This window comes from Suricata suricatta, chromosome 12, assembly GCF_006229205.1.
Source record: "Suricata suricatta isolate VVHF042 chromosome 12, meerkat_22Aug2017_6uvM2_HiC, whole genome shotgun sequence".
Lineage (NCBI taxonomy): Eukaryota > Metazoa > Chordata > Mammalia > Carnivora > Herpestidae > Suricata > Suricata suricatta.
Window position 1 is genome coordinate 2,172,825 of NC_043711.1, and position 23,682 is coordinate 2,196,506.

Consider the following 23,682-nt stretch of genomic DNA (forward strand, 5'->3'; position numbering starts at 1 on the left):
CTCGGTCCCGCGCCCGCCATGGCCCGCCTGACGGAGAGCGAGGCGCGCCGGCAGCAGCAGCAGCTCCTGCAGCCGCGGCCCTCGCCCGTGGGCAGCAGCGGGCCCGAGCCCCCCGGGGGGCAGCCCGACGGCATGAAGGACCTGGACGCCATCAAGCTCTTCGTGGGCCAGATCCCGCGCAACCTGGACGAGAAGGACCTGAAGCCGCTCTTCGAGCAGTTCGGCCGCATCTACGAGCTCACGGTGCTCAAAGACCCGTACACGGGCTTGCACAAAGGTGGGCGCCGGCCCTCCCCCAGCCCTCCCCTCCTCACCTCCTCCCTCTGATTGCCGCTGCCGCGGCGTCCTTGCTCCCCCCTCTCCCCCCACCCCTCCTCCCCCCTCTGGGGGTGCAGCTGACAGATTCGAGCTGGCCCCCTCCCCTCCTCCGCCCCCTCTCCCTCCCTCCCCACCTTCCGGCATCCTCTCTCTCTCCCTCTCTCTCTCTCTCTCCCTCTCCCTCTCTCTTTCCTTTTCTCTCCTCTCCCATCTCCCTCTACCTCCCATCCTCTCCCCCCCCAGCATCCTTCTCTCTCTCTGCCTCTCCCTCCCATTCCCCCTGGACCCCCACCCCTTCCTCCCTCCCTCACCCACTCTTTCCTGCCCCTTTGCTGGGGGAGCTGCCCGAACATCGCCACCCCTCCCTGCCCCCCCCCATTCATTCCGCCTCCCCAGGCCCCGTCGGGGAAGTTTGCACCTCTGGACTCCATTGCTTTGGTCATTTTCACAAAGCCAGGCCAGCGGGGCAGGTCCGGCCAGCTGCAGGGGACACGGATGCCCAGGACCCCGGGCTAATCGGTAACTACAAAGAAAGCGGGGTGGGGGTATCAGGGAGCTGAGCCAGGCTGGGTGGGGGGGGCGCGCCAGCCTCCCAGCCTTAGGTGGTTAAAATGCTATGGTTTGCCCTCCCCCCTGCCCATCCTCTCTGTTTGGATCAGCATCCCCTCTCCATTTCTCTGCCCTCCCCCTCCCTGCCTCCACCTTTGGCTCAAGTTAAAACTGGCCTAGCCTGTTAGCAATGTGTTGAGTGAGGTCTGAGGCCAAAGACGATGAGCCTGGACCGTCCATCTGGCAGAGCCCAGATTCTCGGGTGGACGGGAAGGCGTGGGCGACCTGGGAGCCCAGGGGGGGGGGGGCTGCCCACCCCCCTCCCACCTGATTCCCTCTCCGATGGGATGCTGGGAGGCGGGGCCCAGGGACTGTGGCCCCGGCCTGGTCGGAGCATGGGCCCAGTGTCTGAATTACGGGGGGCTTTGACGGCTCTCCCGCCAGGTGTCGGTGACCGAGGGTGGGGACAGTGAAGGCTTCATGCTGGACACCCCTGGCAAGACCGTGGAGGGGCCTTGGGGAGGGACCAGGGCTCATGACCTATTTCAGACCCCATTTGTCCCCATCTTCTCTGTGCAGGCATGGGAAGCATGAATACATGCTTGTTGGATGAATGAATGAATGAGTGAATGAATGAATGAATGAGCGAATGCATGGATGATGGACCCGGGCAGGCCATAGGGAGAGTCTGGTAGGATGGGGCCAGGGCCTGTCACTGGAGCTAGACCCTCCCGCTGGTATCCTAGGGGGAGGAGAGAAGCCCCTCCCATCCCCCACCTCTTTTCAAATCCAACCATCACCAAAAAAAAGCAGGGGGAGCTGGAAAATCGGATTCCTCTGTGTGAACTAGGAGCGCAGAGGGCTCCCATCTGCCCAGGAGTCAAGCTCAGGGGCCATGGCTGCATGGAGGGCGCTTTGCACAAGCCCGCCACCCCTGATATGCCTGAAGGGCCCATTTCTAGAAAGATTCTGATGGTGGTTGGGGTGTGTCCACGTGGCCCCCCAGGTGTTGAGCTGATAGGCTGTTGGTGGGCTCTGGATGAGGGAGGCCGATGGGGTGCAGGGGGATGCAGACCCCGGGTGGCCCTGCTCCCTTTTCTCATTTTTAAATCTCCCCTGGACACCCCCACCCCCACCAGGCGGAAGGGACAGACTGTACCGGGTTTCCGCCTGGGCTGGAGCCTCAGTTTCCCCTGCTGTCAGCAAAGCAGGGCCCCTTGAATGTCGGGTTATTTTTTTTCCTGGCTGGAGATTGTTAGGATTAGGGGCACCTCAGGGTCTTTCCCAGAAGGGTGACGATTAGGAAGCCGGGTGTCCATGGCCCCCAGCTCTCACCTCCGCTCCCCAGGGCCCGGGCCGCAGGGCCGGGGTGAGGAGTGGGGCTTCCCCACCCACGCTCCGACCCTCCTGACCCCACCTGTGCTGGGGCCTGGCTGGGCCTCCCCCATAGGAGGGAGCCGGAAGGGAGGGGGTCTCGAGGGCCCGGAGCCAGGATGGAGGCTGTGTCGGGGGCTCAGCTGTGTGACCTTTGGCCAGTGGCTGCCCCTCTCTGGGCCTCAGCCAAGGGAGGTGGAATGATGAATGGAGAGTCCAGGGGGTGTTTAGGCGCCTCCTGCCAACACTTTGCTGGTTTCCTTTCTGGGGAGCCGACGGGGCACAGAATGCCTGCTTTGGTGCTGGCCCAGCACCAGGGCTGGGGGTGTGGCCCCGGGGGTGGGGGCAGGGGAGACCCCCCCCTGAGCTTTCTGGGCTCCTGGATGCCAGGGGACCCATGACATGGGCACCAGGGGTGTGAAAAGGGACAGCAGCCCGGGTCACCACCGCCCCTGTCCTAACCATCCTCTCCTCCTTCCCTGTCACACCTGGGGCCTGCTCAGGCCCCTCTGAAGGGGTCGCCACTGAGTGGGCTTATGAGCATCAGCGCATTTCACATGGAAGGGAAACTGAGTCCAGGAGGGGCCAGGACTGACTCCCAAAGATCCCGCGAAGCCAGACCGCTCCCGTCACCCACCTGTGTCCCCTTCACCCAGGGAGCACAAAAGTGTGCCCGCGTGATAGAGGAGTGACAGGCCCCCCTCGAGGATGGTGCTGGGGAGGAAGGCGCTGTGGGTTCCCCCCCCCCACCCCGCCCGCGAGGTCCAGCCACGCCGGGGGCTCCGGGCGCGAGTCGGATAGAGCCTCAGAAAGAGGGCAGGCCCTTGGGCACTGGCGTGTTTTGTTTTTAAGAAAACGATGGAGACGGAGAGAGACAGAGAAATGGAGACTTGGAGACACAGGGAGAGACCAAGGGAGACACAGCAAGAGCAGGAGAGGAGAGAGACGCATAGACAGTGAGAGAAACTGAGGCAGGTGGAGGCTCCCCTCACACCCAGGGAGAGGCCGAGAGGGGGAGGCAGGGAGAGCCATGGAGAAGGAGCAGCGGGGAGGCTGCAAGGCTGCTGAGACCCGAGCTCGGCAGAACTGGGGCTCCCACCAGCCGTGTCCCCACTTCCCCCACTCCCTGCTCGGGCCAGGGGACAGCCCCCGCAGAGGGGGCCCTCGGCTGGCGTGGCCGGGCTGTCCCTCCCTCCCCGCGGGGGCGGAAGACTGCCCACCTGCCCGGGCCGGCGCGATAAGGCCCGGCGGCCGCTGCGCGCGGCCCCCCATTTATGGTAATCACATATGCATTTGCATGTTAATGACAATATTTGTCTTAAAGCGGAGGTGGCGAGGGGGGCCGGTGCAGGTGGGGGCGCCGGGCGGAGGCCTGCGGTTTCCATGGGAGCGCCAGCTGCTCGCTTGGCGGCGGAGGGAGGCTGATCGGAGGCGTGAGATTCCGAGTGTGACGCGCCAGCCCCTGGGAGCCGGAGGGCCGCCCGGTGGCGGCGCCGAGGGAGGAGATGGAGCGCTGCGCGCAGGGGCGCAGGCGGCCCACTCCGAGCGGGGCGTGCCCCTCCCCATGCCTCAGTTTCCCCAGCCGCGGCTCTTCCCGATTTCACAGGGGCCTTAGGGGCTATACTGTGACGTCATGTCTGCCTCCTTCGGGCAGAGGACGGTGACCAAGCACCTACTGTGTTCAGCGTCCATGGGGAGAGGGGTCTGTGCGACCAGGAATCCCTGAGGATTCACGATGGATTGAACATGAATCCACCTACCATATCACCAGCATTCACTGAGCACTTGCTGCGTGCCAGGCTCGTCCTAGACCCTGGATATGATGTTGGGCCGCACAGATTACAGCCCCCTGCCAGGAGCTGACCTGCCTTCAAAGCCCAGTCTGGTGGGAGGGACACAGTGAGGATCTAGGAGGTTAAAGGCATTGACGTTCCGGCCTCGATGGTGAGAACACAGCCCAGAGAAGCCCCTGCCCCTGCAGGATGGCGACCCAGAGGGCTTCTTGGAGGAGGTGGTCAGTGTGAAAGAGCAGTTCTGAGCTTGGCATTGAGATGCACCTGGTCTCTCTAATCCGGCTGGCAGACCGTGTTCTCGCCTACAGAGTCGGGAGGCAGCGGGCCTTTCTCTCTCAGGGGAGGGGAGGGGAGGGGAGGGCCGGGATGGCAGTTACACCGGGCCCAGGGCTGGTCAGCAGGAGCTGGGCTTATCCTGTGACTGGGCTGGCGCCTACAGGGTGACAAGGCTCCGCTGGTGGGGACAGGTGTTCCCAGCACGGAGGAAAGCATGTGCAAAGGCCCAGAGCATTGCCACCTCTGGAAACTTCTGGCAAGGGGAGGGGTGGGGTGTTTGCCTTGGTGAGAAAAGGGTCTTGGGGGCCCTGGCGTCCCCTTCTGATGTGGGACTTATCTGGCGGCTCGTCTGAGAGGCTCTGGAGTTGGGGGTGTCTGACACGGGCTCCTGTGTCCCTCTCTCACCCCTGATATCGGCACACGAGAGCCTGAAGGTCAGGACTGCTCAGAGGGCCGTGCTGACTCACCCATGCGTTCATTCGGCCAACACGAAGGTCTCCGATGGCAAGACATAGCTAGACAGTGGCACTCAGAGCCAGTGGTCAGGGCTGGGTCAGCGGGGAGGCGGGGCTGGGGGAACTGGACAGGGAATCGGGGGCTCTGCCTGGAAATTGGCTGCCTGGAGGAGGGGGCTTTAGAACAGGGGCTCTGAAAGGAGAACAGGGGGCTGTCTGGTGGAGGAAGCGCTTCATTTGTTTATTCGCCGAACCCATATTGTGTTCCTGGCCCTGGGCTGGGCACGAGGCAGCAGTGAGTCAGCTGGGCAGACATCCTCGTGCCTGTGGGCAGAGGGCGCTGGGCGTTCAGAGGCCTGGAGGTGTGGAGGGCACACCTGGAGGAGGGAAGGAACTGGGTGGGACATGGCAGGTGAGGCCAGAGTCAGCATGGGCCGAACCCCGGAGGGCCTGGTCCTGAGGGCACTGGGGAGCCATGGGAGAATTTAGAGCAGGGGACGAATTCAGACTTGTGTGGAAAGGGAGATTCATGTCTGCTCACCTGCCATTACCAGCCCCTTTCCGGCTTCCCAGCCTCATTTGGGACACGCCTGCTTCCTACGCAGAAGGATGGAGAAGAGGCATCTTCTCCTTGGGCTGAGCCCGCAGTGTGGGATCTAGGGGTGCAAAGAAGCAGACCTGTGTTCTCAGAGGACCAAGTTCCCTCCCCCCACATGGATCACATGAGGAGTTGGGGCTCAGAGAGGGGTAGCACTCAGCCCCAAGTCACACAGCAATATAGCTAAGTGTCCCACCTCCCAGACTGAGCCTTGACCCACTTTGGGAGAGTAGAAGAAGCAGAGAAAGATGTAATTCTGGAGATGAAGACGCAGGTGAGATCCATCAAGGGACACTGGCTGTCCTTGGACCGAATGCGACCAGTGCCAGAGGAAGGGGCTGCTTGGGTGGGAAGACACTGACCTGGCAAGAGTCCTGTTGGCCTGGGGTCACGGGGATCATCACTGACACGTAAGCTCTGTGGGGGGGGGGGACTGTGTCGTGTGTGCCACGTGGAAGTGGAGCAGCATGTGGTGGATGAGGACATGAGGGGATGAGACGGTGGGGAGTGGTTGGATGTGGGAGAGTGGGCTGGCTAGACATGGGTGGAGAGATGGGTAAGTGAGTAGGTGGGTGCAGGGATGGGTGATGGATGATGGATGGATGGATGGACGGATGGATGGATGGACGGATGGATGGGTGGGTGGATGGGTGGATGGACGGGTGGACGGATGGACGGATGGATGGGTGGGTGGGTGGAGGAATGGATGGGTGACTAGATGAATGGATGGATGGATGGTTGGATGGGTAGATGGATGGATGGATAGGTGGATGGATGGGTGGGTGGATGGATGGACGATGGACGGACAAACAGATGGGTGGCTGAGTGGAAGAATGGGTAAATGAATGGATAACGGTGGATAAGTGGGTAGATGGATGCACAGGTGGACAGGTGGATGGGTGGGTGGGTTTGCGGATGGATACATGTGGGGCAGCAGTGGTGAGTCTGTGGGAGGAATCAAGACAGCCATGGGCAGGAGACTGGGGGTGTGTCCAGACGAGGCCTGAGAAGCCCCTGGGCATGAGTGATGGAGGCTAAGGAGCCCAGCTAGGGAGGCAGGAGGGCACCCCAGAGACACTGGGTGGCGGGGTCTGGGCTGTGAGCCCTGCGGGGGGAGCCTTGCCCTCTTGCACAGGAGCCAATGGGTTTGTAAGTGAGGGGAGGGCCATGAGCACAGAGCCTGTCAGCCCCACTGTCCACAAAGTGGGGACAGTCTGGGGCTAAGGGGGAGAGGAGAGAGGGTGTGGGGGTCAGGTGGGGGGAAGGGCGGTCCCACAGCACAGGGGGGTGTCTGCTGTAATACGTAGTGGAGGCTCAGAGAGACTGACCCAAGGCCACATGGCAGAAAGGGGCAGCCAGCAGGGTTTGAGCCCATCCTTAGCCACTAGATCAAGGAGCCAAGGTTAAAGGCCAAGAATGTGGGCACCCGGCGTGCAGGGGGCTTGGGACTGAAGAGATCTGACCTGTTGTGGTGGGCACCTTGCTGGAGAGGGAAGCAGGAGGCGTCTGCGATCAGAGACGGGCAAGGGTGTCTTTCCTGCGTCTGTTTCCACAGTAAAGCTGGCGCATAGTAGATGCTCAGGAAATATTGAAAGGCCAGTGCTGGGCATGGTAGGAAAGGGGAGGGATAAAAATGAATCAAGTGTCGCTGCCCTCAGAGAGATTGTCTTGATGTAAGCAGGTCAGTCCATTCAGTCCATAAGTATTAATTGAGCACCCACTGTATACTTGGCACTATTTAGGTTCCGGGGATCCTAAAAAAACATGAAAAACTGCCTCTCCTTGTGGACAGGACATTTTCGGCTGGGGGAGGTGGGAGACAGAAATAAATATAATACTGGGACCCCCCCCCCCTTGGAAAGTTCCTATTAAGCTCCTCCCTTCACTTTTATGAAAAGCTTACAGGAGACCTTTCTTGGTAACCAAAAGAAATTCAAAGGGGATTTTTTGCTTTTATGAAAAAAGGCAAAATGCGAAAACAGCACTGAACACTGGGTTGCAGTGACCGGATACGGAGGCCGCAGAGCCCGGGGCAGTGACGGCGGCGCCCCCCCCCCCCCCCCCCCCCCCAGAGCCTTCCCCCGGACCACAGTCGGCCATGTCTGCGGCCGCCACACCTCTGAACTGTGTCTGCGAGCATCTGGGCTTTATCTCGACTAATTCTGTGCATCCATCAGCAAGATGTGACCCAAGTATCAGAAAAGCCTAAGAGAGGCTATTTTTGGGGTAGTCTTGCAGGAAGGAGGTGAACTGGCAGAGACCTCGTAAAGCACATTCTGGAGCAGCCTGTGCACAGGTCCTGGGGCAGGACTGGGGCTGGAGTGTTGGAGGAACGGAGGAGGCATGTATGGCTGGGCAGGAGGGAGAGAGGGGGGGGAGGGGAGGGCGGGGCCTGCAGGGGCTTGGGGGGCCTAGGACTTGGAGCCCACCCCGCCAGGGCTGCGGGCAGAGGAGTGCTCACGGGCGCCCTCTTGTGGCCCTCGGGGCAGGGCTGATTGTGGGGGCGAAGGCGGCGCGGGCAGCAGGGAGGGCCGGGCGGAGGGGACCGCAGCTCCAGGAGGGCGCGGATGGGCACTGGACCAGCCTGGAGGCCGTGAGCTGCCGCCAAGTGCTTGCTGAGCACGCTGCGCGCTGGGCCCAGTGCTGGGCTCCGCAGGGAGCTCCCAGTCCGGTGGGGAGAATGACTCCTGATAGGCGGTCCGCGGGGGGTGGAGGGGTAGAGGCCGAGCGTGGGGCGCGGGGGAGGGGCACAGGGTGCAGCCAGGCAAGTGGCCAGTCCCCAGACCTGCCCGGGTCTGCGCAAGTGACAGGAATCCCAGACTTACCCACGTAAATGACGACCATGAATACTGAGAAGGAAAAAGAACAAGTTTTGTTCTTCTTTTCCATTAAAAATTTTTAAATGTTTTTTAAATTTATTATTAAGACAGACACAGAGCTTGGGTGGGGGAGGGGCAGAGAGAGAGAGGGAGATGGAGAATCTCAAGCAGGCTCCAGGCTCCCATTTGTCCCCACAGAGTCTGACGCGGGGCTCGAACCCAGGAACTGTGAGATCATGACCTGAGCCAAAGTCAGCCGTTTAACCCACTGAGCCACCCGGGCACCCCTTCTTTTCCATTTTTAAACAGATTTTTCTTTAGGCCACTTAAGGCCACGTTCATCCTGCACTCTGGGATTTTCTGAAACTCAAAAGATCTTACCCCCCTACCCCCGTCTCCACCCCCCCAACCCGGCCACAAACCCTGAGCCTGGGTTTGGCCATAGGGTTTCTTTCTGACTTGCTGTGTGACTTCGGGAAAGCTGCTAAGCCTCTCTGAGCCTGAGTTCACGCATCTGTAACACAGGATAAAAACAGCTGCCAGTGAGCGTGAGCTGCTGGCCGTGCGAGAGTGAGGATTCCAGCTCAGGGCGGGGCGGGGTCTGACCCAGGGCTTGGCTCTGTGTGCTGGCGGCACGTCCTTGCTGGGCCATTGCGGGGGGGCCTTCCCCTGATGTCCCCCAAACCTCCGGGGGATCTGAGGACCCGAACCGCGTTCTGCGTCTTCCAAACCGCTCTTCCCACGAGGCCTCCATCTCGATGAGCCTCGACCGCAAACTCGGCCTAAACCCTCTTCCCCAGCCCTCGAGAGCGGGGGCTCCTGGCGCCCTTTGGCTTGGGGCTGCCTCCCGCTTCACGCGGCCTCTCCTGCCTCTGGGTCTCCTCCTGTCACCTACAAGGACGTTTGTCACTGGATCTGGGACCCCCTCATTATCCAGGATGGATCTCATCTCCAGAGCCTTAATTACATCTGCACCGTCTCTTCTTCCAAACTGGGTCCCACCCACAGGGTCTGGAATGCACACACGTCTCTTCCGGGCGACAAGAGAATCCACGACACCCTCCCAGGGACGCCCTGCCTGGAGCGTCCCCTCCATCTTCCCCGTCTGCCCCTCACGGCCGGGGCTGTCTTTGCCTTCTCCCATTTTGCCCTCGGCTCTGCCCCCGCTCTGACTCCCAGGCTTCTGTCCTGTGCTCCAGCTCCTCCCCTGTGCTGACCCCAGAGGATCTTTCCAGCGAGCACACACCTTCTGTGGCTCCCTACTACCTACGTCAGTTCACGCTCTCCACCTGGTGCTCCAAGTCCTGGGCCCCTGGTTCTGCTCCTCCCCTCCTGCAGCATCTCTGACACCTGTCAGCACCCTTGACTCCTCGGCCTGCTCCTGACACCCTGGGCTCCAAGGGCGCCGCTCCAGGAAGCCCCTCCCAGAGTGAGCCATCCCTTCCTCTGGCCTTTCCCGGGACCTTTGTCCCTGCCGCTGCCCCAGGCTGAGCGCCCATGGGGGTGGGTCGCCCGGGAGCCGATGGCATCACCCATGAGTCGGGGCGTTGTCCCCAGAGCGCAGAGTGAGCGGGGACGGGTTGCAGTGGAGGGACCGTAGCCCCTTTGTCCCCTGCCTCAGAGACCGCATCTCCAGGCCGGAGGGAGGCGCGTCCTTGTGGGCTGCAGAAAGAGTGCTGTGCCACGGGGTCGTGCAGGGGTGGGCTCAAGTCCTAGCTGTCGCTCCCTGTGGGTGATCTGGGTCACTGTGACCCTCCGGCTTCTCATCTGTAAGTTGGGCGCTGTTCTCTCCACCGCTGAAGGCTCTGTGGAGTTACCCCAGGGCCCCATGTTTGGGACGCCTGAGTCATTAAGTAACCCCCTGCTGGTTCCATCTATCTGCACACAAACAAGTCGGCGGCATACAACTGTCCTCATAGATGCGCTGAAGGCCTCCTTTGTCTTAGAATATTCCAGGCTTCGAGTAGCTTTCAGGGAAGATGGCAGAATTGAGCGCCCCTGTGGTTCCACGCCCTGGGATCTGTGAGCACAGGATGGCTGCGAGGCCCCCGATGGCGCGTCCCCCGGCTCCACATTCCAGCCGTCCCCTCCCCGGCTGCTTCCTGCACACCCCCTCGGCACCCACCGCGTCGGGCCCTGCAGAGAGGAGGGGCCCGCAGCCGAGTGCCCAGGACACGGCCGCCCTGCCGAAGTGCTCTGTGAATCGGCCGTTGTCGCTGCTTCTAGTGTCTTTATAAGAGGGAGACTCTTGGGACAGAGGAGGCACAGACTGGAGTGAGTCCTGTGGGTTCAAATCCCACCTCTGGCCCCGTGGCGATGTAATCTCGGGCACATCCCTCAGTAGGTGCTGTCTCAGTTTCCCTATCTGTAAAATGGGGATAGCAGACACAATCATGCCGTTCTCTTGGGCTAGACAGGTGTGATGCCCGTGCAGGATTCCTGGTGCTCAGTGGACATCGACTGTTAGCGTCATTATTACAGGTTTGAGTCATGAAATCTGCAGAAGCTCAGAACTGGGAGCAGAGAGCGGGGGATCTCAGCATGCGGAGGGACTCTCTGGAGTCTCTGGCAAAGTTTCCTCTCTGGGGAGTCCCTGCTGTTTACCTCCAGAGATGGGGCGCTCCCTCCTTTCCCAAAGGAGCCATGAGGAGAGAGACCTAGTTATTAGGAAACTTTCCTGTCTACATACTCTTGATTTCCTCATTTTGGTCCCTGCTCTATCCTAGAGAGATCTGTGGGCCTTGACCCCACCCCACCCCCAGATCAGCTCTGGTCCAGGCTTTGAAAATGCACATGGGTGTGAAGGGTTGGTTAAGAGCCCAGCATTCTGGGAAGAACGGAGGCCGTGGCCAGCAGGGGAGGGGGTCGCCGGACACAAGACCTGGCCCCTTGTCACTGACGAGGCGGAGTAGGGGGAGGGGTGGCCGGGGCTGGAACTGACATGAGAGGTCCGTTCAGTGTAGGCTTTGCACGAGCTGTGACTTCCCTCAGAAGGTCCCTCTGGGACTAGGAGGCAACAGACCCCCAACAGTTAAAGTGGGTTGAATCCTGACACTATCATAAAGTTCCTTTCAGGGAGGGGTGGGTCCGGTGCCTCTGACTCTCCCCTAGGCCCTGGGGGAAAGTGTAGAAAAGACGTATGCTCAAGGCAGTGGAGCCCGGTGGTTAGCACACAGCCCACGGAGCCTGGACATTCCCATCCCCATCTGTGTGACCTTAGGCAAGTCACATCCCCACTCTGTGCCCTGGCCCCTCGTCTGCAATGAGGACAATTCTAGCAGCTACTTTGTGGGGTTGTTGTAAGGACTGAGTGACTCAACATTGAGAACAATCTTATTCGTACCGGAAGTCAGTGAGCTTTATTAACCACCACCAAGTCCATGCTGACTGGGGACCGTGTCACTTTGCTGCGGCTGCTGAAACAACCGGCACCAACCAGGGGCTTCAAAAACAGAGGTGTGTTTGCTCACAGTCCTGGAGGCCAGAAGTCTGCGGTCCAGGTGCTGGTTGAGTTTGTTTCTTATGAGATTGATGGAGAGTCTGGTCCAGGTCTCTCCCGGTGGTTTGCTGCCGGTCCATAATGCTCCTTGGCTTGTCGATGCATCGCCCGTATCTCTGCCCCCGTGATCACATGGCGCTCCCGGAGTGTGCGTCTGTGTGCCCAAGCCCCCTCCGCTTGTGAAGACAGTCGTCCTGCCAACTCTCATTGTAACTGATTTCATCTGCAATGACTCAATTTCCAAAAAGGGTCCCATTCTGAGGTCCTGGGGGATTAGGACAGCAACATGTGATTTTGGGGAGTGGGATACAATTCAGCCCTGAGAAGAATGGAAAATCAAGGCCGTATTTGGCGAGAAAGGGGTAAACATCATAAACATCACACATTTTCACCAATTAGAGGCGAGAAAGAGGCCAGGAAGAGAGCGGGTCAAAGAAGAGGGAAGCGTTTCAGCACCGGGGACAGCGGCACACATTCTGGTTTGCGGCCCTTTGGCTGCGAACTTTCCAGACCCAGGGCCTTGAAGGTTGCTCAGGGGGGGCCCCACCCCCGCCTCCCAGGATCAGCACACTCCATGTTTTCTGCAAATGGAGCCCCACGGGCCAGAAAAGACCCAAGGAGGAAGGGTTTTGCCTCTCTTTCACATCCCCCTGCAGTCCAATTTCTTCTGGCTGTGCCTAATTTCTCTCAGGCCCTAGCCTAGTTGTCTTAGCACCTCTTCTTCCCCTGAAGACCTTGGGGGATTAAATTCAGAGAATAGAAACACCAAAAGGGAGTAGAAAGACCAGCCACGGGTGGGGAGAAGATGTGTGCATCAGATGTAACCAGAAAAGAATACAAAGCATTTTGCGTTTACACAGCACATGAAGAACTCCTACTAAGCCACAAGGTGCCCAACTGTATTCATAGCCATAGCGATGCATGTTCCAATCTCAGTAAGATACAATGATACCTCCCCCGGAAGGACTAACGTCCAAAAGGCTGGCAAAACCAAGGGTTGGTGAAAATGAAGCATAAATACTGTCAGACCCGTTGGTGGGAGAATGTTCTGGGACAACCCGCTCTGGAAAACTGTCTGAAAGAGGCCACGAAAGCTAAGCACGAGCCTACCTTATAACCAGCAATTCCATTTCTGGACGTGCCTCGGTGCCTCTGAGGAGCTGGCGAGGGAGCCGCACGGCGCACTTGCTCATGAGAGCCTTTAACAGCGGACAACCCCGATGTCCCTGCACGGGAGAGTAGATGGCCACCTGGCCTTATAGTCACAGGGCAAAACGTGACAAGCTATGAAAAGGACTTAACCTCTGATACACACAGCTGCCTGTTGTGGAGCCGCAGAAGCTGGATACAAAGTGTACAAATGCTGTGGGTCCATTAATACAAGTTCAAAAGGGGGAAGCACTCGGCTGCACTGATCAGCGATGCACCGGAGAGGGAACCGTAATGGGGAACAGTGACGGGGCTATGGCAAGAGCCAGGGGAGCGGTCCCTTCGGGGGGAGAGTGTCGCCAGGTGGGAGGCTGCTGTGTTCTGGTCCTTGGCCTGGGAAATGGTTATATGATTTTATAATTATTTGTTATATTGTACATTTCCATATTCTGTACTTTGTGTGTATGTGTATAATTTTTTAATGTTTATTTTTGAGAGAGAGAGAGACAGCAAGCGCAAGTGGGGGAGGGGCAGAGAGGGAGGGAGACACAGAAGCCGAAGCAGGCTCCAGGCTCCGAGCTGTCAGCACAGAGCTGGACGCGGGGCTCGAACCCATGAACCCCGAGATCACGACCTGAGCCGAAATCAGATGCTTAACCGACTAAGCCACCCAGGTGGTAGGTTTTTAATATATATCCATTACAATTTTTTATTGAGGTAAAATACATATAACATTAAACTCACCATCTTAACCATTTCTAAGTGCACGGCTCAGTGGCATCAAGCCCGCTCACAGTGTTGGGTAACCATCGCCTCCATCCATCTCTAGAATTTCTCATTTTCTGATATTGAAACTGACTCCATAAAGCAGGGAATCCCCGCCCCCACCCCAGCCCTGGCCCCCACCGTCTACATCCTGTCTCTGTGGAGGGGATGCCGCCAGGGACCCCTGGGAGTGGGGTCACGCAGGACGTGTCCTTCTGTGTCTGGCTTATTGCACTGAGCATGGCACCCCTCAGCGTTCGTCCACGTGGTAGCGGGGTCAGAATACCTCACTTTTTAAGGCAGAAGAATATTCCAGTGTGTGGACGGACCACACTGTGCTTAGCCACTCATGTGCTGATGGGCTCTTGGGTTGTGCGGCCTTTTGGCCATTGTGAGTAACGCTGCTACGAATATGTGTAATACCTGTTTGAAATATCCGCTCAAGTCCCTGTTTTCAAGTCTTCTGGGTATAGACCCAGACGGGGGGCTCCTGGACCATAGATAACTCGGTTTAACTTTTTCGAGGAACCGCCAAACGGCTCTCCACGGGGACTGCACCATTTTACGTCCTCACCGCAAGTGGTTGTGACATGCTGGACAGCCCTCCTCCCCAGGGCTCCCGGGGATCCCCCCCCTCCGCCCCCCAGCCGGCCCAGCCGTGGGAATGGCCGTGTGGTGAGCACATCCCGGAAGGAAGGACGCGGCTTTAATTAGCTCTTGCCTGGAGCAAAAATGGGCTCCAGGGAGCTGTTCCAGGGCCTCAGCGCAGGCCCGGGCGGGGGTGAGGAGGCGGTGGGGCGCAGGCGCAGGGCCCGCAGCCCGGGCAGCCGAGGACCGTCACACGCAGTGAACACGAGGTCCCCAGAGGTTAGAGGCAAAGCCCGGGGCTGAGGCCCATTCCGCGGGGTCCATCTCGGGGGCCCTGACCTCCGGCGCCCACACCCCGCCTCGGGCAGACCGCTGTCAAAACACCTTTGACCTGCCTCCTCCGCGGTCCCCTGGGCGCTCCTCCATCTCTCCCTCGACGTCTCTCGTCTCTGTGGTTCTCACGCTTCGCACCCTGGCTCGCAGCCCCGCCCCACCCGAGACGCCGTCTGACCAATCACACCCTCGCTCTGGGCTGCTTCCGGGCTGGCCCGCCCCCTCTCCTCTCCTGATTGGCTCTGCCCTCAGCTCCGCCACGCCCCCTCTGGCTCCGCCCCCGTCCTTCGACCAGTCCTTCTGCAAGCCGAGACCCTTCTCTCAGATGGGGGAAACTGAGGCCCGGAGAGGGGCGGGTCCGTGGCGGAGCCCTGAGCTCCGCGCCCTGGTCCTGGAGGATCTTCTGCGCAGGTGCGCTCGGCGCCCTCCTCCCCGGGCCTCTTCCCCGCCCCGGCCTCCCCGGCGCTCTCCCCGGCTCTGCATCCGCCACGGATTTAACTAACAGCCGCCTCTCTCCTTCCCTATCTCACCGCGTGGGGGGTCGGGGGGGGGCGGAACCACTGTTACCCCCCCCAAAACACACCTTGGCGCCAGTGTCCTCTGTTTATTTTATTTTTAACTTGTAGTAAAAAAAAGAACATAAAATCTACCGTTGTAACCAATTTTTCCTTCTTTTCCAATTTTTTAAACTGTGGTAAAATACAATTAAATTCACCATCTTAACCATTTCTAAGCGCACAGCCCAGAGGCGTCAACACACGCACACTATCATGCAGCCGCCCCAGCCATCTGTCTCCAGAACCTTCCATCTCCCCAGACTGAGACTCTGCCTCCATGAAGGACGGACTCCCCGCCCACCGCCCCACCCCCCACTCCCACCACCTACTCTCTGTCTCTGTGGACCGGACGCCTCTAGGGACCCCTTGTGAGTGGGGTCTCGCAGGAAGTGTCCTTCTGTGTCTGGCTCCTGTCACTGCGCACGTTGTCCTCGGGGTCCGTCCGCGCCGTGGCAGGCGGCAGGACGTCCTTCCCTTATAAGGCCAAATGGTATTCCAGTGTGTGGATGGTCCACACTGTGTTTATCCATTTACCCCTCGATGGACACTTGACTCACTTCCACCTTTTGGCCGTTGGGACTAATGTTGCTGAGAACTTTCCTTGTAACGCCCCCATTTTTCTCCTTTCCAGGCTGTGCCTTTCTCACCTACTGTGCCAGGGACTCCGCCATCAAAGCTCAGACTGCCCTGCACGAGCAGAAGACCTTGCCCGGGGTGAGTCTGGGTGCTGCCTGGGGAGTGGGTTGGTGGGGACGCTCGCACCCTGGGGATGGCTGAGGCCCTTCCTGGGGTCAGCGGCGAAGCCTGAGTGCCTCTGGGCTCAAAAGGAGGGATACAGTGCAGAGAGACTGAAATGATCAGAGAGAGCATTTATTGAGTGCCTACTGCATGCCATGCTCCATACTTCACACCAGAGTGGTCTTGTGGTTGCACAGGTTGCATACTGCACAAAGCCTGGCCTGGCCTGCAAGTGTCATTGTGCTGAGACCTGCAGGATGAGGAAGCATTAGCAGAGAAAGGGAACAGCACATGCAAAAGCCTTGGGGCAGGACTGTGCCTGGCACGTGGGAGGAATAGCAAGCGGCCTGTGCAGCTGGAGCAGAGTGATGGGGGGAGGGTAGGGAGGGGGGGCAGGTCCTACAGGGCCTTAAGGGCCACCAGGAGGGGCTTAGTCCCTGACTGCTCCTCACTAGGAAAGGGAAAAGGATTTTCTTGTCCCTTGTCCTTCCCGAGCGAATAGAGCTATGGCCCCTTGATGCGGGAGGGTCTGGGGAGGGTTTCCATTCCCAGGGGAGACTGGCCCGGGCTCATCTCTGCCGGCTCTCCCTTGTCAGCCCTGCCTTCCTGTCCCCAGCAAAGGGAGGGTGGTCCTCTGAGCCGACCGAGCCCAGTCCCCGGGCGGCGCGTCCTGATGGACGTCGAAGGGACCACAGTGAGGTCCGCGGCGTCCCGCGAGCACTGGGGTGCTCACCCTTCCCGCTGAAGCCCTAGGGGGTCTTCAGCATCAAGGGCATTTGGGGGCCGGCGGGGTGACAGCTGCAGACCCAAATGCTGGGAACTTGGGCGCAACGTGGCTGACTGGGTGCACCTGCCGGGAACATGACATCATGAGCTGATTAAGTCTGCACAAGCACCAGAAATGGTCCAGGGGGTGGCCTCAACCTCACGGTCAGGAGTAAAGTGCCCCTTTCTCGGTGGAGACTGGAGCGGCAGAGGCGATGTGCCGGCCACTTCAGCGGGCTCCTTGCTCAGCTCCAAGCAGTCCTCGCTGAGCGCCAGTGAGCCAGTGACTTAACCTCTCTGATCTTCAGCACTGGAAGAGTCTAACAGGGTGGGGAGGAGGGAGAAAACTCAGGGAAGGTGGTCATGGAAGTCTTCACAGAGGAGGTGACATCTGAGGAGAGGATTCACAGCTCTCGCTCCCTCGGGCCTTTGGCCATTACACAATGACTCCACAACCTGGTCGCTTCCAACAAGCAGTGTCAGTGATCGCGGGGGCCCCGGATGTAGGGAATGAGTTGGCCGCGCGGTCCCGGCTCAGTCTGTCCTGACTGTGGCTCAGGGCCCCACCTCCGTGCTGGGCCCTGGAGCGGCATGGACACGAGGCCTCAGGCCCCTTCCAGGGGGACATCTTGAGCAGCTCCATGGCACAGTGGCCGGCTCCCCCCACCCCCGGGCGCACGGGGGCACCGCCACATGCCTCGTCTCGGAGCCACACACCGTCTGCCGCGCTCTCTTTGGCAGGAACCCCCGGGGCATTGGGTGTCTGGGAGAAGAAAGCCATTTGTAGTGGATTTGTCCAAGGTCGAGCTGCCAGCAGGCAGCAGAATGGGGACCTGCCCGCAGACCCCGTGTGGGCGCCCAGGCCTCCCGTGTCCCCTGGACTGTTTCTCGGCGCGAGGCATCAGGGTCTGGCTGGGAGCTCTGGACCCCCGTCCGGAGAAATCCGTCCCCACCTGGGGGTCTGCTGATGTTTCCAGCAGCGTCCCCAGCTCAGTCCTTCTTAGCCTCCCTCCGCCCCCATTTTCCTGCTGGGATCACTGAGATTCAAAGCCAGCTGTCCTCTCCACTGCCCGGGGCCCTGGGGGCCTGGGAACCAGCAGCTTCTGCGTTGGGGCCAAAGCTGGGCTCTGGGCTCCGTCGGCAGCCGGGAGGGAAGCCGGAGGAAGGTGGGGGTCTCTCCCTAGAGTGGGGGCCCCTCGAGTCCTCCGCACCCATTGGTTCACAAAACAGACATTTACTGAGCCCCGAGGTACAGCAGGAACGGGAACAGGGTGCGGACAAGACGCCAAGGGACAGCCCCACGAACTGACTCCGGGTGGTGAGGGTAACACACACCTGAGGGGCAGGGGTGGGGCGGGGAGGACGTTCGGGGTGATTCTCAGACTCAGGATGGGGGTCTGTCCAGACAGGTGCTCAGGGATGCTCCTCTGAGCATCAGGGGCTAGAGAGGCGGCGGGCAGGGACAGCGGGGGGACAGGTAGGGGGTTCGGGGTGCTTTGGGAGCAAGGCTTTCTGGCTAGGAGTGAGTCGGGGGGCGGGGTAGTGACCTGGGGCCCCTGTAACAAAGCACCACGCACCCGGGGGCTTAAAGCGACAGAAATGTCTGCTCTCACGTTTCCAGGGGCCAGAGGTCTGACAGCCAGGTGGCAGGAGGGCCACACTGGGGGGACTCTGTCCCACATCTGTCCAGCTCCTGCTGGTACCTGCCAGTCGGCCACGGTCTCCAGCTCATGGACACCTCACCCCAATCCCTGCCTCTGTGGCTGCACGGCCACCCTCCGGGTCTGCCCCTCTCCCCTCTCCCCCTGCCTTTCTTACAAGGGCACCTGTCCTTACATCTGTAAGGACGCCTTGTCCAATGAGGCCCCTTTCGCAGGTTCTGGGGGGGCCAGGGCTTGGGCATATTTCAGGGGAGTCCCCGTTAACAGCATGAGCAGCGGGTGTGCGGCGGCCGGGGCAGCACCACCGCAGTCTGTGAGGGGAGCCAGGGACCTGCCCTGGTGACATCGCGGGGGCAAACAAGGCGGCTTCTTGGAGGAGGGGGCATGTGAGCCGCACCTCGAGAGACAGGAAAGACTGTGGCAGACGGGGCAGGCCGAGCCGGGAGGCAGGAATGTGCCAGCCGTGTTGCTGTTAGGTCAGAGGAAGGGCGTCAGCCCGTTCTGCCCCACGGGACTCTGGGCGACGTCTGGGGACACTTGTGATTGTCATGTTGGGAGATGCTACCGGCATCCAGTGATCAGGAGAATAAGGAGCAGTGAATGTTTCAGAACAATGCTAACTGATAGATAACACAAGCCACAGTTAGCATTTACATCTTCCTAGGAGGGGTGTCCGGGGGGCTCAGTCGGTTCAGTGTCTGACTCTTGATTTCAGCTCAGGTCATGATCTCGCGGTTCGTGGGTTCAAGCCCCACTCTGGGCTCCCCACTGAGCATGGAGCCTGCTTAGGATTCTATCTTTCTGCCCTTCCCCCCAGATAAAATAAATTTTGGGGGCACCTAGGTGGCTCAGTCAGTTAAGCATCCGACTGCGGCTCAGGTCATGATCTCGCAGTCCGTGGGTTCGAGCCCCACGTCGGGCTCTGTGCTGACAGCTTAGAGCCTGGAGCTGCTTCTGATTCTGTGTGTCTCTCTCCCTGCCCCTCCCCTGCTTGCACTTTCTCTCTCTCTCAAAAATAAACAAACATTAAAAATTGTTTGAATAAATTTTCTAGGAGGGACATTTAAAAATGAAAAAGAGACAGGTGAAATTAATGTGAATGCTCTATTTCATTTTAACCCAATACCCCTCTGCGGGCGGGCAGTGTACTTATCGGGACCGGTGCCAGGCCTGTCCGAGCCGCGGGCGTCCAACACTCGGCGCGTGCGCCGTGCCTCCCAGTCCGCCTGGCGCCGGATGCTCAGCGGGTCAGAAATGCTTCAGCTGTGTCCGCTGTTTGCATTTCCGTAAAACTGACAGTTGGAAAAGCGGGCTCACACACCCCAGTCACTCTGAACAGACCTAAAAGACTTTCCAAGAATGGAGCCAGGAGTCAGTTTTTAGATTTCAGTTTATACTTACTTTAACTATAAGTAAGCAGCATTTAAAATTCTGTCCCTCGGTCACACAGGCCACCCATCAAGTGTCAATGGCCACATGTGGCTGGTGGCTGCCATATTGGACAGGATTGGTGGGAAATGTTCTAGGCCAAGGGTCAGCACATTTCTTCTGTAAAGGATCAGAGAGTGAGTATTCTTGGCCTTGTGGGCCATGGGGCCTCTGCTGAATCACACACACACACGCACACACGCACGCACACAGACATTACATAAATGAATGAGCATGACTGTGTCAATAAAACTTTATTTATAAAAATAGAGGACCAGACTAGAGTTGGCAGATCTTCAATTAGACCATTGCTGTCCAGTAGAAATGTCCACAGTGGTGGAAATGTTCTGTCTGTTCTGTCCAGTTTGGTGGCCCCTAGCTTCCTGTGGCTATTGAGCCTTTGAAATGTGGCAAATGTGACTTAGGAACTGAATTTCTAATGTTATTTAATTCTAATACATTTAAATTTAAAGTTAAACCACTACATGGGCACCTGGGTGGCTCAGTCGGTTGAGCCTCCGACTTCGGCTCAGGTCATGATCTCACGGTTTGTATGTTCGAGCCCCGTGTCAGGCTCTGTGCTGACAGCTTGGATCCTGGAGCCTGCTTCGGATTCTGTGTCTCCCTCTCTCTGCCCCTCACCCCCTCATGCTCTGTCTCTCTCTCTCAAAAATAAATATTAAAAATTTTTTAAACTTCAACCACTACATGTGGCTAGTGGCTACCATATTGGGCAGCTCAAGTCTAGAATATTCTTTTAAAGAAAAACGTTTATTCATTTTGGAGAGAAAGAGTGAGCACGAGCAGGAGAGGGGCAGAGAGAAAGAGAGGGAGACAGAGAATGTGAAGCAGGCTCCAGGCTCTGCGCTTGTCAGCACAGAGTCTGATGTGGGGCTCAAACTCACAAACTGTGAGATCATAACCTGAGCTGCAGTCGGACATTTAATCAACTGAGCCACCCAAGTGCCCCTAGAATGTTCTAGAGCAGGAGATAACTACTGTGTTAGCAGATGTAGAATGTTCTAGACTGGGGGCCACCTCGTGTATCGGAGACTTCAGACTTAGAATGTCCTAAGCTAGGTGTCAGCCCCTGTTTTGGATAGCACAGATGTAGAATGTTCTAGACCAAGGATCAGCCACCATGTTAGACAGGCAGACGTAGAATGTTCTAGACCCAGGAACATGATGCAATGTCATCATGTGTCTCGACTGTGGAGTCTGAGGTCTCATTTTGATCCAGGCTCACGGTTGGGGGGGCCAGGGAGGAGTCTGCAGCCGCCCCGGGCCCCTGTCAGGCCCCCACGCCCGAGCCCCTCTCTTCCCCTTGGATGAGTCGCCATCCTGACTTTTATGGTGACCAACCCCTGCTTTTTCTGCGCGTTCTTCGGGGCAACTTTTTCCCGTTTTGCTTTTTACCTAATCGGAACAGGGCCGTATTGCCTGTCGTCCCCGCTCGCTGCGCTGCTGTGAGCGTGTCTCTGCCGACAGATGTCTCCGTGGTTGGTGCTTTCTCGTCGCCGTGTAGTGTCCACAGCGCGAACACACAATTTATTTGTCATTCCCTCTTGGTGGTGCATCACAAACGGGACAGATCGAGACTTTCAACAGAGATGGACGGACCCGCACCACGTTTCTCGGGGTGACGCCCACCCGCCCAGCAAGAAGGGGGTTGACTTGCGGGGAGTCCCCCTCCCCCGAGGGCGGTGCTATCAGCAGCCCTTCTGGAACCAGAGCTGGGGCCCGGCTGCCAGATTTGTCTGACCCCCCTCCCCGCGTCTCTGCACCCGCGCACCTCACCCTGCGCCGGGGGGCCAGGCAGCTGCTGCGGGGTCACGGCGAGACAGCTGTCCTGTCTCCTGTCTCCACCTGCCCCGGAAAACCCACGTGCACGCGTGGGGGGGGCAGTGTGCAGCGGACACCTCTTTTGATCCCGTCACAAGCCGGGAGGGGAGCCCTCGGGGCCCTGGCCCTCTGTCCCTCCCCTGACCCCAGGACCCCCTCCACGCCGCGGCTTCTGAAGCAGGTTCCAGTTGCACCTTGCGTGTGACAGTGGCGTCCGTGGGGGAAGCGCTTTAATCAAATCTCAGCATTCCAGAATAGGATCCTAAATTGAATAACGGAAGCCCAGAATAGAACCCAGGACGGACCGCAGGACCCCAAGCCCACGCTGGGCAGACGCCTCACATTGCAGCTGACGTCGTTGGTTGGGCCATCCAACGCCAGGACGGGATTCCTGGATGTGGAACGGGGGGCCAAGGGGACAGCAGGTGCGGCTCGGCCTCTCGGGGCCCTGCCATTCGAGGCGGTGCCGTCCCTTCCTTCATGAAGGTCTTGAGGGGCGAGGGACGCCCCAGCTCTGCCGGCTGCCCTGCCATGCTGTTGAGAACCCCGGGAAGGGACAGGCTTGTCTGTCTGACAAGCCCCTCCCGAACCCCCTTCCATGCACACAGGACTTTCGGAGGTGACCCCCCAGCCCGGACAGGACCCACTCCCACATCCCATGACTTGGCTCAGAGCCAAGCCAAGCCTGAGAAGGCGTGAGGGGCCCCAAGATGGTTGGACCTTCCCAGGCCTCAGTTTCCTCACTTGTGGAATGGGACTGCAGAGGTTCTGAGGACCGTGCGAGGTGGCACCTGCCAGTTGCCGAGCCTGGCGAGCCCACAATGACTGAGTGCATGCCCGGTCACAGACACGCCGCGCCGGCAGGACTCCGGGCCAGTCTCGTGCCCCTCCCAAGCCCGATCTCTGCCCCCGGAGCGGGGTCGTGTAGACGCAGTGGGGCACAAGCTCCTGACGTACTCCCCACGCGGGGCGCTGTGCCCGGCGGGGGTCCAGCTTGCTCTGTGCCCACGAGGACAGGGGCCGGCTCTCACTTTCTGCAGAGTCTGGAAACCATAGGTCCTGTCTCATTTCATTTCACTTGCTATTTGTGGACCATGGGCCAGGCCTCTGGTGGGGAGGGAGCACAGGGCCCCTCGGCCCCTGCCCCTGGGAAGTCACCCGAGAGGGACAGTGTGGGGGTCAAGGCGATCCCTGGACAAAGCACCCGAAGGAGATGGACTTGGACAGGAAGCCTTCAGGGAGACGTGGCATTTGAGGAGCCTCTTCACAGTGAGGAAGGGGTGTGGGGGGCTGAGTTCCAGCTGGTGAGTTCAACAGTGATGTCCTGGGGGCACGGGAGGAAGGGAGAGGAGGAATGCCAGGATGCTACTCCCAGGGCCCTAGGGAGCCACAGCGTGCATAGAGCAGGAGAGAGGCTTGGTCTGGGTGTTTGACGGGGGCTGCCTGGGGCCCCGGCGGGAGAAGAGGGGGGTGTAATGGTGGCTTGGCCACCACCTCGCTTTCTTCTCCTCCATGCCCCCCTGGTTGGGGCCTCTCTGGGCCACCACATCTTCCAAAGGACCGTCTCTGGGGCCCCACCTGCCTGCCGGAGGCACCTCCTGCGGTCCCTCCCCCAGTGGCCTCGGTTTCCCCATCTGTAACTTACACAAGGGATGATGTGTGACTCGGTTGAAGTCTCCCAGCAAACGCTGGGGGGCAGAGCAAAGACTGGACCTCAGTGTGCCCCCTCCAGAGCCCCAGCCCACGGGACCCTTGGCTGGAGGGTTGGCTGGATCCTAAGAGGACCCTTGAGACCGGGCTCTGCTTCCGACTTCTCCTCCCCCCTGCTGACCTGCCCGTCTGTGAGGTGACAGCGCTTCCGTCTCACAGTCGTTTGCAGATTAAATGAGTCGGGGGGTGTAGGCGTTCCTCCGGCTGGAGAGACTGTCTCCCCCCAGAATCTCTTATTCATACTTCAAAACCCATTGCAGACACCCCATCTCCAGTGCAGCCCCCAAATAGCCTCGGGCTCTTCACTGTTCTGTGTCCTAGGGTCTCCGAGCCCCCTGTCTGTATCTCTGGCTCCATCCTGGCCTCTTAGGTCTGGGAAGGTCTGTCTCCCCTTGGGCCAGGATCCTGGGGTCCTCCCTGGGGTCACAGACCTCGCATGGGGCACCCTGGGAGTGTCAGGGAATA

General features: G+C 59.3%; 2 protein-coding genes across 6 annotated transcripts in view; one reads left to right on the plus strand and one right to left on the minus strand.

Annotated features, from left to right (window-relative positions):
* Positions 1–6: 6 nt before the first annotated feature.
* Positions 7–23,682, plus strand: part of CELF5 (CUGBP Elav-like family member 5) — a 43,413-nt gene continuing 19,737 nt past the window's right edge. Inside the window, exons 1-3 of the mRNA XM_029916414.1 lie at positions 7–277; positions 15,705–15,787; positions 16,428–16,536. Of these exons, the coding sequence (XP_029772274.1) occupies positions 19–277; positions 15,705–15,787; positions 16,428–16,536 (451 nt within the window). The 5' untranslated portion in view covers positions 7–18. The remainder of the gene's footprint in view (positions 278–15,704; positions 15,788–16,427; positions 16,537–23,682) is intronic.
* LOC115273941 lies at positions 21,708–23,663 on the minus strand. Of its 5 annotated transcripts, XM_029917272.1 has the most exons (5): positions 23,339–23,663; positions 23,153–23,195; positions 22,252–22,550; positions 21,850–22,041; positions 21,708–21,769 (listed from the first exon to the last, which is right to left on the minus strand). In XM_029917272.1, exons 1-5 carry the CDS (start codon positions 23,456–23,458, stop codon positions 21,749–21,751), a joined length of 675 nt encoding a protein of 224 aa, XP_029773132.1. In that variant the 5' UTR covers positions 23,459–23,663; the 3' UTR covers positions 21,708–21,748. The 5 variants fall into 5 exon arrangements, 4 of the variants coding, with proteins under 4 accessions (XP_029773132.1, XP_029773134.1, XP_029773133.1 ...); XM_029917274.1 differs by lacking the exon at positions 23,153–23,195 and having other exon boundaries at positions 22,252–22,541; XM_029917273.1 differs by lacking the exon at positions 23,153–23,195.

What these genes read in the sequence shown, in the direction of transcription:
- LOC115273941 (XM_029917271.1), bottom strand. Translation starts at nt 23,458, where the DNA reads ATGAATAAGAGATTCTGGGGGGAGACAGTCTCTCCAGCCGGAGGAACG. An exon ending in GTCACCTCACAGACGGGCAG is followed by an intron (nt 23,196 to 23,338) that starts GTCAGCAGGGGG and finishes TCTGCCCCCCAG; the next exon opens with CGTTTGCTGGGAGACTTCAA. An exon ending in AGTCACACATCATCCCTTGT is followed by an intron (nt 22,551 to 23,152) that starts GTAAGTTACAGA and finishes TATGGTTTCCAG; the next exon opens with ACTCTGCAGAAAGTGAGAGC.